Raw genomic sequence first — 18,177 nt, forward strand, 5'->3', positions numbered from 1 at the left:
TCAGACCAACGAAATACCAACTTATAAAGTCTTGCGATATCATACCAATTTGCGTCCAAGCACTTTGGATAGAATCTTAATAGACCCTAGAAGGTGTCATGAAAGTTGTACTATAGCATATCTAATCTGTACCCTGTTAATGGTGTCACTGTGGCACCTGTGAAATATGCTTGTTCCCTACATGGCGTCACCAGGACCGTCATGTGGAGGCACATAAATTTCCTATAAAAACTTTAGAATCGAACTTTCTTACACACGAAAATAGCAAATTGATGCCAACCTGATGTACTAAAAATTCTCTTAAACACGACAGATTTTTTACTCTTTTCATCCAGATTAGGAGTGATCTTCATAATTATTATTCCATTGAATTTAAATCTGAATTTTGAATATCTATTGTGATTGAAGATCCCTGAACTGCAACAGAGAAATAAAAACGCTTCTCTTTTTAGTGGCAACGTCAAGGAGGCTGGTAATATAGAGAGTAGCCCCCCCCCCCCCCTCCCTATTGCTAAACGATTAATATATTAGGTAGCAATAGGATTCTATTTCTCATATATGTATGTTTTTATTGCATTCCTTGCAGATGAAGATGAAAATAATAATCCAATAATCAAATCTTGAAAACTCTTTTAAAGGGCATTACCCATAATTCTAACTAGCTCTTTTGGCTGTCAGTAAAGCAAATGCAAACCCGCAAATATGACCAGTCGGTGAGGACATTTCCTCTTAGCGCCTGTAATGTAAAAATAATTAATGGAATGATTGTGATATGAACTACGATATTCCATAGCTTTGGACAGAACCTCACTTAAAAGCTTATGTAGCCATATTATAACAGGCCATAATTGAAATGATGCAGAAAAAATTACCGTAAGTAATCATTAAAAATGAAATTGAAGGGTTACCAAGTCTTCAAATTTGATTGTGAAATAAGGATCTGAGTAAGATCCCTTAAACCTAATTTCTCTAAGAAAGGGGTTCTTATTATAATTCATGAGTGTATACCAAGTGTTTGAAATCTTAACACGAAAGCAGATACATTGATGTTACTCGTGAGAAAGCCCACCTCTCCCTCTCCCACACCCCTCAACAACTGCAATTCTATTAGCAGGGCTGGCACTCCTCCTACAGTTGTATATTGACTATAGGCAAGCCATTTTCTAAATTACCTATTGTGAATATAATGGTTTGACCCCAAACGACCTTTAGGGAGACCTTATAAGGAAAAGTTGACATCAGACCATAAAAACAACTTCAGAATCGAATTCCTTGACCCATAAAACCTCTAAAGCTGACTTTTCAAATTATTGTAACACTTTAAAGGTTTTTTGTTATGGACTGGCCTTTAAACGTAGGTGGCAGCCATATTGGATTTTGCAAATATGCCGCCCCGGAGGGCGCCCTTCACAAGAAATATACCTTTTTTTCAGCCGTCGACAACTGCAATTCTATTACGAAGGCTGGCATTCCTGGAATATTGACCATGGGCAAGCCATTTTTTCAATAAACTGTCATGAATACAATGGCTTGACCCCTAAATGACCTTAAGGTGACCTTATAAGGAAAAATTGACTTCAGACCATAAAAACAACTTCAGATTTGAATTCCTTGACCCAGAAAACCACTTAACCTTACTTTTTAAATGATTGTAACCCTTTTATGTTTTCAAATGTAAGTGACCTTTAAACCTATATGGCGGCCATATTGGATTTTGCCGATATGGCCGCCCCTGAGGGCGCCCTTCTTGGCGCCCATCAAAAATCGAAATAGTGTGGTTTGGGTTATATGTGTGCCAAATTTTGGTGCTTTTGGAAAAATTTGAACCAAAAATCCCTTGCGCCCCCCACTAGTCTCTATGTGCTATTCTGTGATTGTTTCCAGATGCATCTCACTCCCGCCAAAAGAGGGCGCCACCTCGCTATCATCGCTGCCCACTCTTGCTGACTGCAGACTTCAGGTTCTACCAGGCCATGGGGCAAAGTAATATGCAGAAGACCATTAACTACCTGGTGAGGGGGATACCAGTTATTGCTTTGTGAGAGATGTGAAGTGGTACTTTTTTTTTGTAGTATTACAATATATGTACTTTTTGTTGTTGCTATTTTTGTTGTTGCTGGGTTTGTTTGTTTGTTTGTTTGTTTGTTTGTTTGTTTTTTTTTTTTTTGGAGGGGGGTTAGGTTTGTCTTTTCTTGCCAAATGTGTTGCAGGTCTCATGGAAAATACTGTTACTTTCCCCCAAGTGGAATATCAAACATGTCTCCTGCAGGAAAGTTTTTATGCCAAAAGTGTTCCTCTTTAGCCCACAGAATACTACAGGTACAGTACAAGGTAGCCATCCATGCTTTTTTGCTCTCCAAGATGATTAGACATTGGTAGAAATAAGTTCAAATCCAGACAAATTAGAGGGAAGCAAAATTGCTTTCATTCCTGTCCCGTATTCTCATCATATCTCAACCAGTCCAGTGATTTTTAGCTTTAAACAAGCAACAGTAGCAGATGAAGAGAAATTGCAAAGCATTACTGTACAATTTATGCCAAGCCAAGTGTAACTAAATGACCCAAATAAAAAAAAAAAAAAAAAAAAAAAAAAAACGAAGACATATTCACGAACCCCCCAATCCCATGACCCTTTGCATTCACTTTGAATGCTGCTAGGCACATTTTTTTTTTTTTTTTTTTTTTTTTTTTTTTTTTTTTTTTTTTTTTTTTATGGATATCAAATGTAGCAGTGACCAACAGCAAGATGTGTGTGTCTTATCTATCTTTTATTGTCCATTTTGTGTTTCAGATCAGCTTGATTGACCGAGTAGATGAGCTCTACAAGCATACTGAATGGGAGCCTGGATACTCTGGGTTCCAGTTTGAAATCAAAGAGGTATGCTGTACACAGGAGCTGTGTAGTTGCATGTTAATATTTAATCTTCCCCTGTTCGTAATAAGGACATACAGTCTCATTTTTTTTTTTTTTTTGACCTGCCCCAGCCATTACCAAATTATTAGATTTACTCCAAGCCAAGCCATGCACATTTTGACATGATACCAGAAAAATGTGCATCTATGAAAGAGGCCCCTTTTCATTTTCTGAGAAAAAAAAGAACCAAAAAAGAAAAAAAAAAAAAGCTTTACAAGCTCTTCACGTCAAGTCGTGGTATATTCTTTAAAAGATGATGCAATTGCTTTGTTAGTTAGTTAGTATTGGTCATAAATAGAATATCCTAGTGGAGTGCTCAAAATTCAACTTAATCTGAAAATCCTTTCACTAATAAGTCATTCACTGTGGTTGCTATGGAGTTTTACATCCTGCTTTTTGTCTCATTCACTACACAGAGCATAGCTTGGGGATATAAAGCACTTTAAATAATAGACCCTACAAAACATCAAAGTCAGTATTAGTCATGAATAGAATGTCCTGATGGAGTGTGCAAAATTTCAGCTCAATCTGATAATCTCTTCGCTGGGGCTCCTATTGAGTGTAACATCCTGTTTTTTGTCCCATTCAGTACACAATGCACAGCTTGGTGAGATTACAATGTATAGATGCACTTGAATAGACCATAAACTTCAAAGCCTATTTTCTCAGTACACACTTTTCCACAGTGTGTCCTTTTTTCCCATTACTGTAGTAGTTATAGGAAAGTGCAATCATATTGAGTTATACATCATTTTAAAGCTCAGAGTCTGCTCTTTCAGAATCTACCCTTAATTGAAAATCATGTTGGCAGCTGTTTTGATGGTTTGTGATGCAGGGTCACAAATGTTTACGATAGCCACTTGAGTCTAAGCACATTCCCAGCAGGATGCAAAAATAATTACCACAAAATGTGCTGAGGAGAGCGCAAAATAACACCATGTCAATAAAAAATCAGCTGTGAGCAGGTGCCAACTGTACTGTTGTGACATTGCAAATCTCTCTTTAATTTCCTTTAATTTCCTTTAATTTCCTCTTTGTATGCCCCTGTACTTTGTAGTCTTTTTAACTCCTTTTAGTTAGATGAAAAGGTTAAAAACACAATAGGCTAATCGATCACCCAAAAGCATGGCAATTGTGCAAAGGTAGAAATTCCCCCGTAAATGCCAAAGTAGTACAACAGTTACTACTACAATACTGCAGGTATTGGAGAGTTGTAATCACTGGTGGTTACAGGCACTGATGGTTACTATTTATTGGACACCCATGCTGGTCGGCAATGTAAACTAAAAGCAAATCGTTGAATTGCCAATTTGGTGAATAAAGTGAGTTTTGTTATTTCCATATGATGAGAACAGCATCTTGACAGTGATGTTGCCTTCCTTTCGCTCCCCCAGATCACAGTCCATGAGCATGCGTCTCCAACCTCGGACAAGAACTACAACGTTATGAAGACGGAGGAAGATCCGTGGGGGGTACAAGAACTCCTGGAGGTAACGTCTTTCCCCTCTCCAAGCAGATTAGACAAACTTGCCCCAGTTTTGGCTGCATATGCACTCAGGTCATGTTCTGTCTTTATCCAGGGGTAGTTTTTGTTGAAGATTTCTTCGCTTTACATCATGCGATCAGCACATTGAAGCCTTGCAGCAGTGAACCATGACTCTATTGACCACAAATCAGTAAAATTTAGAAACTTTCAACTCTTTCAAAGCTGAATTATAGCCAAGAAAAAAGGAGTAACAACGTAAAAGCAGACAAATAAATCCATTGAATCGTATGGAAACTGTGACGTGCGCGAGACAACCGGAAGCAAACAAGGGCACCGAGGAATCCCACAGTGCATCTGTGACAGGGCTCTTCAGCGTGCGCAAAAGTTTTCTGCGCATTGGCGATACTGACAATTGACTTGAGACCCTAATCGTGCTTATCAAACCACCAACTACCTTTCTTGTGGCTGAAAAATAATTGTACCACTCCCACACACTTTGTTTTTATGTCATTGTTCATATATTTTAAACTTTTGTTTGATGTAATTTCATTCTAACTTTGTATGAAACGATTGTACTTTATTGGGAATTTGCACAATGTAGCATTAAAGTCCTAAATTTTTTCGCAGGTAAAGATTAGTTTGTGTCACCAGAATTATACTTGGAGTAAAAAGGGGTCTGAGCTTTCGATCGTAGCAGAATCTTCGTCAGAGGCAAAATGACAAACATGCAGGGAAAGCAATCACATTTAAATGTAGGACTACACACATCAAGCACAGTCAAGGGAGAGTTAAGGACACAGAACAAAGAAAACAAAAGGGAAGGGTTGGAAGTCATGGGCAAGGAGCCCAACAGGTATAAGGGAGGGGGATTAAAGCAGGAGGGTGGACAGACAAAAGACAGAGGAGTATCAGGTATGATCCCAAGGATCATGGGGGCAACCTGTGCAGGAGACCGATGAATAGGGAGGCAACATCAAACAAGATAGGAACAACAGAGGGATAAAGAATAAGATAAGAGTGAAATAGGTATTTCAGTCTTTCCCTATTCTTTATCCCTCTGTTGCATGGTATGTGTCATCATGCCGATCCCTGTTGATAGTGTGGGGCGAAATACTATCCATTTGATGATACATTATATAGAAGTCATATATACAGTATTTATAGAGAACATCAATTTTGGCTCATAAGAGATTCCACTTCATTTCGTGATGGAGAGGAGAATGCAAACTCTGTCGATGTGTCTATCCCACAAACACACGCCCTTAAGAACTAGGCTCCATTTCATAAAAGATGTAAGGATGGCTACTCTTGCTGGAATGGCAACTTCCAATAGCAACAGCCAATCAGGAAGCTGGATTCTTGTCGTTACTATGACAATTGCCATTCCAGCAAGAGTTGCTATCATATCAACTTTTTATGACATGGGACCCAGGAGAGTGATACAAACTCCTTGTAATTCATACCAGTTGACTAGCAGTAGTCAGCAGCAGGTATCTGCTATTCTCATGTAATTTGAATGAGTCTTATTTTCTATCTATCCGTCCATCCATCCATCCATCTGTCTATCTATCTATCTATCTCTCCCTGTACAGTGTACCATCCAAACCTTTATGTTTTTTCAATCTCCACTGTGCAGGTGTACAGTAAAGAGGACCACAGCAAGTACTGTCTGGCCCATCTATTCACCTACCAGGACTTCTCAAACGGAGTCCTAGGCCTGGCCTACATTGGTACCCCAAGGAACAATGCTGTTGGTGGCATTTGCACATCAGGTATCTAATTTATATGTTGTAGAGTGGACCTCCTCAGAACAACTGTGCTTCTATTTATAATATTATTATTAAAAAAAAAATAGATGGGGAGCACAATGACACATGATATAATGCAGACCATTACAAGATTGTGGCACAAATGCATGCTTAACCCGTTGAAGACGAGTCCAGGGAATACTTGGGTGGGTTTCTATGGGAAATGTGTGTTATAGCAAAATCAGTCCGTTGTCAACGGGTTTAAGTGGGTTCACTTTCAGAAGCACAATGATGATTGCCATAAAACTTTTGCAGCTTCCAAGATATGATTATTGCCATGGATTGAATACATCTAACAATCATGATCCCCAAATGTAAGAGGCTAAAAGCCTTGATGTATCTGTATCTCAAGCATTACATGAGTAACTATCCAAAATAGGATTTCTTTTAGTACCATTTTTTGTCAGTGTGTTTATTAGCCTAGATGGTTTTTGAAGCTTAATGTATAGTGTACTCTCTGTTGGTTGTTCATAGAATGGTTTCTTCCAATTTCCAAGAATGTCTCTCTCCCCCTGCCTCTGTCTGTCTATACTCAAAAGACAAAGATGCCTGTGCATTATTGCCTATTAAACTGTAGCTGCACAAACTTTCTTTGGCTTTTTATGCACTTGAACCACTGTCCTGAAATGACTTTCCACCTGATAACATTTGTTTCTTCCCTTCCTTTGCATCAGTGTACTATTCAAGCAACGGCAAACAGTACCTCAATACTGGCCTGACGACTACCATCAACTGGGGGCGCCGTGTTCTTACAGAGGAGGCAGATCTTGTCACTGCACATGGTGAGATCACTTGATATGTCTACATAATACTGTAAAAGTGGAAATTTTTGCGGTGTTGAAATTTTTGCGCATTTTGCACAACCAGAAACTAGTACAAAAATAAAAGCATGGAAATATTTTTACTTTCATTATGTTCCAGTAGTTGCTGTCTTGATTCTGCGGAATTAAAAACACACAAAACTAGTCTTACCCAGCTGAGTGCGGAAAATTACTCTTGCAAAAATATCCGCTTTTACAGTACTGAAGGATGACAAACTGTCATCAAGGTTAAAGGGGCTGTACAGTACTTGTTGAGGTGGGGATTCATGTTTTTTACATTTCTAAGTGAGATAATGAGAAACCTCTCATGAAATATGAAAGAGCATGTAATTTTAAGAAGGATTCAATGTTTATTTGATGAAAATTGGTTTTCAAATGGCTGAGATATCAAAAAAAGTGATAATAATAAAAGACTACAGGCCACAACTTTATTAGGATCTCTTTGTTTCACCTTGTTTTTGGATATCTCGGCCACTTCAAAACCGATTTTCATCAAATAAGCTTTTGATACTCCTCAGAATTGCATGCTCTTTGACATCTCATAGAGTGGTTTCTGAATTTCTCTCAAAATGTTAAAAGCTAAATCCTCACCTTGACCAGAACTGTACACACCCTTTAACCCGTTGAGGATGAGTCCCAAGTATATTCGGGCAGGGGTCTATGGAAAATGCGTGTTGTAGGAAAGTCAGTCCCTTTTCCGCAGTCAACGACTGCCATTCTGGATCTTCTGTTATGCCACATAATTGGGCCTTTCGATGTTTTAAATTCATAAATTTGTCACGATGTAGTTTTCATTGAAAGCAGTCGCTCTCAAGTACTCAACATTCCCTTTCATGATTTCAGTCTTTCTTTCATGTTTACAATGAACATGTTTGCATGATTAATCAAATTCCAGGCAAATGTAAGCAGACTCTCCCTGTTACAGTATGTTACGGTCGCAGTGCTGTCAGTGTGATGTAGAAAGTGCTAATTTGTGCTCTTATTGTCTGTGGCACCTAAAATGTTCACTTAGTCTTGCTAGAGGCTAATGTGAATATTGTGTTCAGGTGGATTCATGTTGACCACAAATTATAACATGTTAAGAAAAAAAAATAGGGGGAGGGGAGGGTTAATAAGTCATAATTAGTGCCATGTATGAATATATTTCTAAGATTTACATGAATATACATATCAATACATCAGACTAGTGTAGGTTGAATAAATAGCGGCTTTTTTATGTCTACAAGTGGGCTTCTTGTCAACTACACACAGCTGTGTTTGTGAATGTGAGTTACTGGGCAGTTTGTTGTGCCAGTTTCAAACACTGAGTGGGTTTGGTGCACCCAGTGGCAATGGCAATGGTGGTGTCTCTATGCCAAGTTTATGACATTAATACACCATCATCATTCTCAATGGGATAGATCGGTAAGGTCCTGGAATCAATCTCAGTGGATGACGGTGCATTACAATAGTTACAATCTTCCATGTTCGTATTTCATCCTATTAATGTAGAGCTTGGACACAACTTCGGGAGCGAGCATGACCCCGGAAACGAGGGGGATGAGTGTTCCCCTGGCAACGATCAAGGAGGAAACTACCTCATGTACCCCGCCTCTGTGACAGGAGCCCAACCCAACAATAAAGTGAGGACAATCACTCTACCTTCAACACCACAGAATGAATTCTGCTTGTGAATCAAGAATTTTTCTCCCTACATATGAGAACGGTCTGAAAAGAGATGTGCTCATGCACTGTACGAAATACTCCAATTAAAGTCTTACTTATCATTTCTTTCATATTTCCACCCAGGGTATCCTCATTTGTAGGGAGCATTGTTTTTCCTGAATGTCCCTCATTCGTGTGCTGAAATATAGAGAAATGGTGTACAACAATCCAACAATCCAAATCCAGACTGAAGAAAAATATTTGCGTCTTCTCCTTGAAAAACCCATGACAGATATCATTTCACCACATTTGGCTAGGTAGCATACCTAGGGGGATAGGATCTCAATTTGTTCAAATGGGCACCATGCCCCCCCCCCCCCCCCCCACTCCAAGGGGACCCCTTACTCCCCAAGTTAAGGAATCTTTAGGAATCTTCTTCTCTAGAACCAAAAGTGGTCAAGCCAAGTTAGTGGTATGAGGAAGTACAGTGGTGACTGGTTTCAAGTTTGTTTACATTGTCATCTTCTTCATGAAAACACATGGTCAAATTTGTCATCAAACTTGGTAGACATTATAATTGTGGCAAGAGAATCTTCATACTAAAGATATCCTTGGGACCCCAGCTTAAATAATCCTAAAAAAAATTACAAACAAACACTTTCAAACAAGCAGATTTCTTTGAATACAGAAATACTCTGAGTAAATAACATTAGTGAATGTTCTTTAAAGGTTATTTATGGTTGATCCAGGGATGACCTCTTTCGGACTGGGACCGAAATTGGGAGCTAGGTTTTACATTTTGGTCTTCTTTTTGCAAATGGTCAAACTTTCTGCATGCTTTGCATGTATGTTTGCCCTTATTATAGAACACACAAATGGAAAACTTTCCCCCTTGGAGGCCGCACCTCCCATGTTTGCTACATGGATGTTCTTACATTTACAACGATCTGCAAGAATGCATAGAAAGTGAACTTGCGATGCTCAGGTGAGGGTGAGACCCCCGGGTCTCTTGTGCTTGTTTGAGTGAACTGATGCATGGCAATAACATATATATTATGATTTTCTTTTTTCCCTGCAGAAATTTTCCTTGTGCAGTAAACGTCTTATCCTGCCAGTCTTAAGGGCAAAGTCAGCCCGATGCTTCGTAGGTAAGTGATTGAGGTTAAAATGTTGCTTATTTCATCAATGAGTGTGTCAAATATTTTCTGTGATCATAACATAAAGAGGATGGAAAAAATTCCCATTCTTTTTGCCTCTTCATGAGTGCATAGTTACAGAATCATTAAATCATAGTGGCCCCTTTACATTCTAAACTGACATCACAAGCTGTGGACTCTTGGCCTTTTTTCAGGTGAACAGCCAGCCCCATCAAATGTCAGGTATTGTAACAAATTCACACAGTATGGATATGTGATTTGTACTTCCACTTTTGAATGATAACCACTCCTCCATACCCTCTTCTGCTGTTGGTCGTTTGTCATAAATCAGAGACGGTTTTATGCCTTCCAGTTGAGGTAGTATCACCCAAAAGTAAATAGTAATGTTCCACATACGTGAATAAATGGATGAATGAATGAATGAATGAATGAATGAATGAATGAATGAATGAATGAATGAATGAGTGAGTGAGTGAAAATAGCAAAGATGAATAGGGAAGTAAATTGATCGAAGAAAAAAATGAAGAAAGAAATTATTCATAAAGGCACATGGACAAATTAATGAGCAAATACAGTGTGTTCATAAAATAGTAAGGAAATCAGTTTAAGAACTAGAAAAGCACTCGGAGAGCACAGACCTCCGCCAAGCCAGCCACTCATTTCCACCCTTACATGCATGCAGTCTGTTTCCCCAAGCAGAAGACTTTTGTTTACATCATTGCATGGCGCCTTGCGGAAATGCCCAAGCAGAGCACACACTTTAGTGCGCGTACATGTATGTAAACCTCCAGTACACACAGCTTGAACCCAAAGTTTGTTGACCTTATAAGCCAACAGATGAAAAATCCTGCAAAAATCCATTAAAACATCCTGGATCACTACCAGAATAGATTGAGGTGTTCCTTGTGTCAATATTGACTTTTTATGCAAGTTTCTTTGTAATCAGTACGCAAATTTTAGAATTATTTTGCGAACAGACAAACCGACGCCGATGATCACTTAACCTCCACCTTCTTTAGGGGAGGTAACAAACAAACAATCAGCCATGCTTCTTTCTGTCCATGTGCAGAGCCATCACAGAGTTCCCTCTGTGGTAACTACCGTCTGGAGAATGGTGAACAGTGTGATGTAGGGGTGATAGACTCCAACCACCCAGACCCCTGCTGTACCTCAACCTGTCAGTTGAAACCAGGCAAGATCTGCAGGTGAGGGCGACTCGTATGACTGTGTCGCCATGAGTTTCAGCTTTGTGATACTCTATTTCATTAGTATGTGTGTGTCAGCTATGTTTCTTTTAGTAATGTGGTGTTTGTTAGTCTGCCTGCATATAGGTCAGAATTGTATGCACATCAACTTTGGCTGCAAAGAGTCAAACTTTTAGTAGTTTCTTGTTGTTGTTTTTTTTGTTGTTTTTTTTAAGAGACATACCTTTCTTGGTCAAATCTTGGTCAAATAATGGAATTTCACAATAAATTAGATTTGCAGCAGCTTTCTTAATTGAGTTTGGTTAAACGGTATTGGAACATTATATCAATTACTTGACATGTATTGTGTGCAAAAACAAAAACAACAGCAAAAATATATATATATACTCAAGGATCATGCAGAACTACAAGTGAGGATTTATGGTATGTCATTGCATGTCTAGAGGATAAAAAGAACAGCCAGTGCTACAAGGTCTACAACCAGCCTCTGAGGACTAATGAAAGACTGAGGAACTGCATAGCATGATACTTCCAGTCTTTGTGTTCATCAGCAAGACTGTTGAGTAGCAAGGTATGCCCAACAGTGATGAGAGAACCAGAAGGCAACCCAGTTGTGTCATCCCCACAATAAATATGACTCCTCCCCCCCCCACCCCTTTTTACCCAGCCTTTATGATCATACTCCGACATGGTATTGGTATTAAATCTTTTATTTCCCCACCCATCGACAGCGATCAAAATTCAGAGTGCTGCGAGAATTGCCAGTTCGCTCCTCCGACCAAGATCTGCCGGCAGAGTACAGAGCAGAACGCCTACTGCGACGCTCAGGCCAGTTGTCCTGGTAACAGCTTCAATTGCCCCCCTCCCCGCCCGGTGCAGGATGGGACCGAGTGTATCGACAAGTAAGAGCAGTGTCTTACCGCTTTAGAGAGGACGGGTGTTTCAGAGAAGCTGAGTGATCTGTAATCTCAGAGACCTCATTCCTTGTGTATGTCAAGAGTGGTCTGTCTGTGTGTTTCTGGGTTTTGTCTACTGTAAGATACATAAACCCTTTTATAAAATGGGTTCAAGAATGTAGCCAATTGGAAGCGCTGAAATGAGTCACGTGTGCGCTCATGATTTTCTTACTGACATGCATGACCGTGCAAAAAGTGTGCAACGAAAAGTCATAACAGCACGGCATGCATATTAAATTGCAGAGAAAGCGTATAGTAACTGCTCAGTCACTGACGTCACAATGTTTACACTAGCAGTGCACACTCAATCAGTTGTTACAAGTGCGTCGCGCGCTACTATACGCGCTGTCAATCCTGTAAACAACTTCTAGTTCGGGCTGCCAGCTGGCCTTTCTTGTGCATAACATGTGGCGTACGTATAAAACTCTTATACCGTACGTACTTATATGTGCGGGATTTCCGAGTGCGACGTGCATATCAAATGTTTGGGACGAACATCTTCAGACATCTTGACTTTTGAGCGAGTGCTACATGTAGCTGACTGGTATTGACCCACAAAGGTACATGAACAATTCTGTTAGTTTTCGACCCATTTTATAAATCAAATAATACACAGGTTTAAGTTTGTGACGTTAGTGGAGATGCAGCTCACTCTCGGGTATTTACAATGTAGTGCAACATGCACTCTGCTTCGCCTCGTGCATGTTTCACAATTGTAAATGGGTAATTCCATGGGGTTGGGACTGAAATTGTGACATAGAAGTTGAAAATTCAAGTTGGGTAAATTGAAATTTCCTTTTTCCCCCTGATTTGTTACTCCCATTCTTCAACTTATTCCACTAGAAATCTGTTTATTACTTCGCACACTTTCAGTCAGCATGGGTAAACAGGTATGGCAAAATACCTATGTTACACGGACTTCATTTGTTGACATCCTTCATAATTTTGTGTTCTGAAATGATAACAATGAACACATCCAGGTTTTTTTCGTCCATAACACATCAACATGTTATTTAACAGGCGCATGAGATCATTATTAGTAAGATTGTATGTTCTGATGTCAACTGCAAGCCACTTTTATTAACATGTTTTTTTCTACAAACCATTAACAATTTCAATCAAAGGTTTAACTTTTTCATCAAGAGTGACACAAGGACAATATTCTTAAAAGCACCACAATTGAAGCAAGTGATTTGTATGGGTATTCAAGTGAAAACATGATTTTATTGTTATAATCAGGGGTTTTCAGTCAACAACCTCGCCCACAGTGTACTACCTATGTTACACGGACAGTATGTCTTTGTAACATAGGTACACTACGACATATCAACTGATTTCCTTTATTGTGGTGTGAGATGTTAAGACCTACACATATAGACTTTATGTATGTTCCCACAAATAACACTATTGTAACAGTTCTTTGGAATTATATCTACTGCACACCTGTGGAACAATACCTATGTTACACAGACTTCAATTCTTTGTAACTCTGGTATGAAAGAAGGTAGACTTAATCAGAAGAAGAAGAAGAAAGTGAAGCTTTACACAATTTGACCTTATATACACTAACATCATCAACTAGTTGTCAACTAACTAAGAAAACTAATAAAGAGAAATCAGACAAGTCTTCTTGTCTTCTCCATGTTCTTTGTTTGAAATTAATTTCTGCCCTTTTCTCCAATGTCCATTTAGCCCTCGATTTTTGTTTTTCTTCTGTCCATTTTCCCTCTGTGCAGTTTTCTTCTTGTCTAGTTTGTTACATTCGCTCTTCTTGGGTGTTGCTTTGTCGGCTTCCTCTCTGTTTGTGGAGTGCTGTGGATGTGTCCTTGTCACTCTTTCATGTAGTTTAAAACGTAGCGGTGGCAGAGGAGGAGCCATGGCAGATTCATCGACAAACTGAACATACGGTGTAAAGAGAAATAGAATAAAAAAATTAAAAGAAAATTTTTGTCGGGGTCGACTATATATTCCTGTTGATGTATGTGTGTGTTTATGAATGGAATTAAATAATTTCAACAATTTTGCTTACATTTCTACCTCTTGGCATACCCATTAGCTAGAGTTCCATGTGTACCTCCCACCAAAATTGGAAAAAAAAATGGGTTATGCTTAAAATGATGTAAATATTAATAATAATAATAATATAGCATGTAAAACATAGGAAAATATCATTTTCATACTCTATGCTAAAAACTTGTTTTGATGTAAGCTAGGAAGGGCAGGTCGCTGCCCCCAGTGTCCTAGCTAAGGTTAGGCTAGGGTCAGGGTTACGGTTACGGTTATGGTCCTTAATAGACTCCCAAAATAATACTAGGCCCTATTTTATATTCATCCCCCATCAAAATTGTCGCCCTCTTTTTGAATGATAGTGTAGAGCAATAATAGTCCAATTTTGATTGGGGTTCATAATTTCATTGAAGCCTTTCCTACCCACTACCCACCCAAACTGAATAGGACACTGGCATTTTAGCTTTGAGACTTCACAGTGGGTGAGCATGGAATAGAAATGGTGAATCCTTGTGAAATGTTAACAACTTCATCAGAGCATCTAACAGGTCAGTGAAATCTTGGAAGGAAAACATTGACATTTTCGAAGTAAATCTGTTAAAGAGAAAGAATATCACAGCTCCTAGTTCTCTCAATATCACCAGCAAAATAAGGCAAACTCTTATTTCTCTAGTTCAGATGCAGTCTGGACATCTACGTTTTCCAACTACTAACTTTAGCACGTCTACCTTGGTAGATACCTTATGACAAAAGGGTCCAAAAATTCACAATAATCGGGAGGTAAAACAAATTTATATTGCAGTGAAGATACACTGATATACTTTTGTATGGTTTTCTAAGAGAGGAATTATATGCTCCTTTTGCAGAGACCGGCATGGAAAGAAAATTTGGCGATCAAAATTATGAACATGAACCTGTAACAAATATCTCAGTATGTGGGACTACAGTATCATCGTCCACAGTATTTTTGGCCAGTTCAGAGGTTTAGATGTCGTTTTTTTTCCTCTAATAGAATTACAGAATATGACATATGTTATTATTTTCGTAAAATAGCGTAAAAGCTTACCAATTGACTTCAGAAACATTAAAACTCCTGTACCTACGTTACATGGACAACGGCAGAAAAACAGATCTTGCGCTGTCCAGGTAGGTGTATATTGGCTGTGAGTAGTTTTTTTGCCATTGGGGGAGGACTGCCAGTGACATGAATACGATTGCTGAAGTTAGTAGCTCTTCTTTTTATCGCGAGACGCGTCTTTCCTTACCTACGTTACACGAAGAGGCCGGACATCGCACTGAAGTACAGTGATATGTTCTGTATTTTCTCGTTTATTTGGAGGATTTTGATGCTAATTTTTGGATAAGAATACTTCTGAAATATAAATCTCATTATAGAAATAAAGTTTCTGATCATATTATGATTGGAAGTGTATGTAAAACCATGCTATACCTATGTTACAACAAAAATTGCCATGGACATCGTTTGTAACATAGGTATGAGGTTGCTTGAAGATGCTCTGGTGTTCTTATTTTGTTACAAATGTTTATGTGCCTTATAGTCTTTGTAGAAGTCACCTTGCCTCTCTTAATTATGATAGGCATAATGCTGAAAGGTTGTATATTCCTGTTTTACATTGCCATGAAAATGGCATATATTTATGTCACAACATAAACCACAAAAAACCATGGGACATCATTAGTGAAACAGTCATAGACAAAATACATTTGTACACAGGCTTGTTTTTTTTTCATCAAATAATTCTTCACACATTTCTCTTCAAGAATAACTGCAAACCACAGACAATTAGTTGATAAATTTGCCAGAATATGACTTTTATTCCCTACACAACATGAAAATCTAGAGAAGACCCAACCCCATGGAATGACCCAAATACCCTCGAGTGCGCTGATTCTCCACTAACGCACTCTCACCTGTGTATTATTTGTATATTAGTGCTCTAGCCTTTTGACTGTGTTTACATCACTGGGGTTTTTCTGTGCCAGTTGGCACTCGAAGGACGCAAAGGGTTAAATACCGTATACGCCATATACGTATTTCGCGAGTCTAAATTTTCGCAAATCGGGACTTCCCGACAATTTTTGCGAGTGGTGAAATTCGTGATTGTGGAGTCCTGTACTGAACGGAGAAATGTATACGCGTACGTCACATTCATATCACCATTAGAGTCGATATTTTTGCATGTTTTTAATTTCGCGAATAGCAGCTGACTTGCGAAATTCGCGAAAATAAAAACCTCGCGAAATATTTGGCGTATACAGTAGATAACAAATAATATCATCATGCTTTCATTACATACATAAAATGATGTAGAGTGCTAGGTAATGTGAAGTAAAGTGAAATCGGTTCTTCTCATAATCTGTATGTAACTATGGCTCCAATAAACTTTGCATATTGCTTATCAGATGCCTGTGGAATACGTTGTTTCCAATATGCTTAAATTCCAGGGGAGTGGTCTGAAAAAGTGATCATTATTTCTTTACCAAATTTGAAAATGACATTCCTGCAAGTTGGATCGTCAGCCTTTCAATTTTGATGAGTAAAAGCCACCGCACACTGTATGACTTTCGGTCGCATAACTGACTAACTTTGGATCTGAAATAAATCAGAAAAGCCTCAGATTAACAGTGATTATTTATTTCACATCCAAAGTTGGACGATCATGCTAACGAAAGTCGCATAGTGTGGGGTGGCCTTTAGGAACGTTCAATTTTGTTACATTATGTATCATTGAAAAGCTGTGACTATCTACCATCAAGATTTGACTGTAGAAAAAAAAAAAAAAAGAAGACTGATAATGCATAGTAGAAAAGGAATTTCTTGGCGAAGTGGACAATGATATCAACTGTCATACTAACAAGACATATGTATTTGTCCTTCGTCTAATCAAACCTGATGACTTTTGTAATGTATTTTGGATCTGATAACTTTACATGTACTTACGTCCTGTGTTTGTTAAACTCTTTACAGTGGTACATGCGTGAATGGGCAGTGCCAGGCGTTCTGCGAGGCCAGAGGTTTTACTTCCTGTATTTGCTCTTCTTGTGAGTTCACAAATACTTTGTCGTACATTTGTGTTTGGTTTATATTCAGATGATGAGATGATAACAGTTTATTGCTGATTCAGAGGAACATCTGACCATTTACCGTAGCAGTCCAAGTGTTTTAGTATTTTTAAAAGCAGTTGCACACATTTTAGCCGAGGTTGTAGTCGTCGTTGTTGATGTTTTTCAAGAAAATCTGATTAGTTGAGCAATGCATCTCATATCACTTGTACAAGCTGCCCCTCCCTATGAAAATCAAACTACTTTCATGTTGCCTTACAATGGTCTAAAGTTGACTTACTCCTCTTCATTGTAAAATATGGAGTGTCATTCATAAGCTTTTTATCGTAATAGTTGTAGATGATCAGATATGATATTGTCAAGAAAAATACAAGTTTTCTGATTATCAAATTGCATAAAATATATTGCCAAAGTGTCTCTATCATTGGCTATTGATGTCAGAATGTAAGAAAGAGATTATTCAGGTGTAAAGACTAAAAAAAAAAAAAAAAAAGCAATGTTAATACCACTGGAATGATGTACAGTGTAGTGAGAAGTTGTTTTTGTGTATTGCACAATTTGCAATATGTGCGAGCGAGTGATATAGAAAGACAGAAAGATAGCAAATGAATGTTACCTAAACATGACTGATAAATTATTGTTTTTCTATGCTTGGATTATCCTGTTTATTCTGCTGGTATGATTGTATGAACAGCAAAGAGACAACAGCAACACCCATGAAATATTATATTCAAAACTCCTTTCAAACAAAAAGTGAGAGAATCTCTAGCAGTCTGACTTCGCTTTCTCTCCCTTCTGGTTTCTATCATTCAGTGGATCTCTCTTGCTATTTCTGCTGCATACAAAACGATGAGTGCCTCCCGTTTCCCCCGACCATTCCAGTCCCAAACGGCAAGCCATGCGAGTCAGGCGTCTGTCAGGAGGTAATTACGTTCCATTATCAGTAAGGATTACACTGAGCAGCTGCTCTTCATTAGTAGCTGTATACTTGAGTCATTGTTTTTTAGTCACAGCAGCTTTCCTAATCAATAAATTGTGTGTCATGTTTTATTAATAATTCTATTTTAATTCAAAATTTTCTATACAGCATAATGT

At 38.5% G+C, this 18,177-nt stretch overlaps 1 protein-coding gene across 1 annotated transcript in view; it reads left to right on the top strand.

Annotated features, from left to right (window-relative positions):
* Positions 1-18,177, top strand: part of LOC140240307 (ADAM 17-like protease) — a 54,401-nt gene that overhangs the window by 21,141 nt on the left and 15,083 nt on the right. Inside the window, exons 7-17 of the mRNA XM_072320090.1 lie at positions 1,885-2,012; positions 2,792-2,878; positions 4,309-4,404; positions 6,037-6,172; positions 6,883-6,990; positions 8,521-8,651; positions 9,752-9,821; positions 10,900-11,035; positions 11,767-11,937; positions 16,988-17,061; positions 17,896-18,005. Of these exons, the coding sequence (XP_072176191.1) occupies positions 1,885-2,012; positions 2,792-2,878; positions 4,309-4,404; positions 6,037-6,172; positions 6,883-6,990; positions 8,521-8,651; positions 9,752-9,821; positions 10,900-11,035; positions 11,767-11,937; positions 16,988-17,061; positions 17,896-18,005 (1,247 nt within the window). The remainder of the gene's footprint in view (positions 1-1,884; positions 2,013-2,791; positions 2,879-4,308; positions 4,405-6,036; positions 6,173-6,882; positions 6,991-8,520; positions 8,652-9,751; positions 9,822-10,899; positions 11,036-11,766; positions 11,938-16,987; positions 17,062-17,895; positions 18,006-18,177) is intronic.

Source organism: Diadema setosum, chromosome 16, assembly GCF_964275005.1.
Source record: "Diadema setosum chromosome 16, eeDiaSeto1, whole genome shotgun sequence".
Classification (NCBI taxonomy): Eukaryota; Metazoa; Echinodermata; class Echinoidea; order Diadematoida; family Diadematidae; genus Diadema; species Diadema setosum.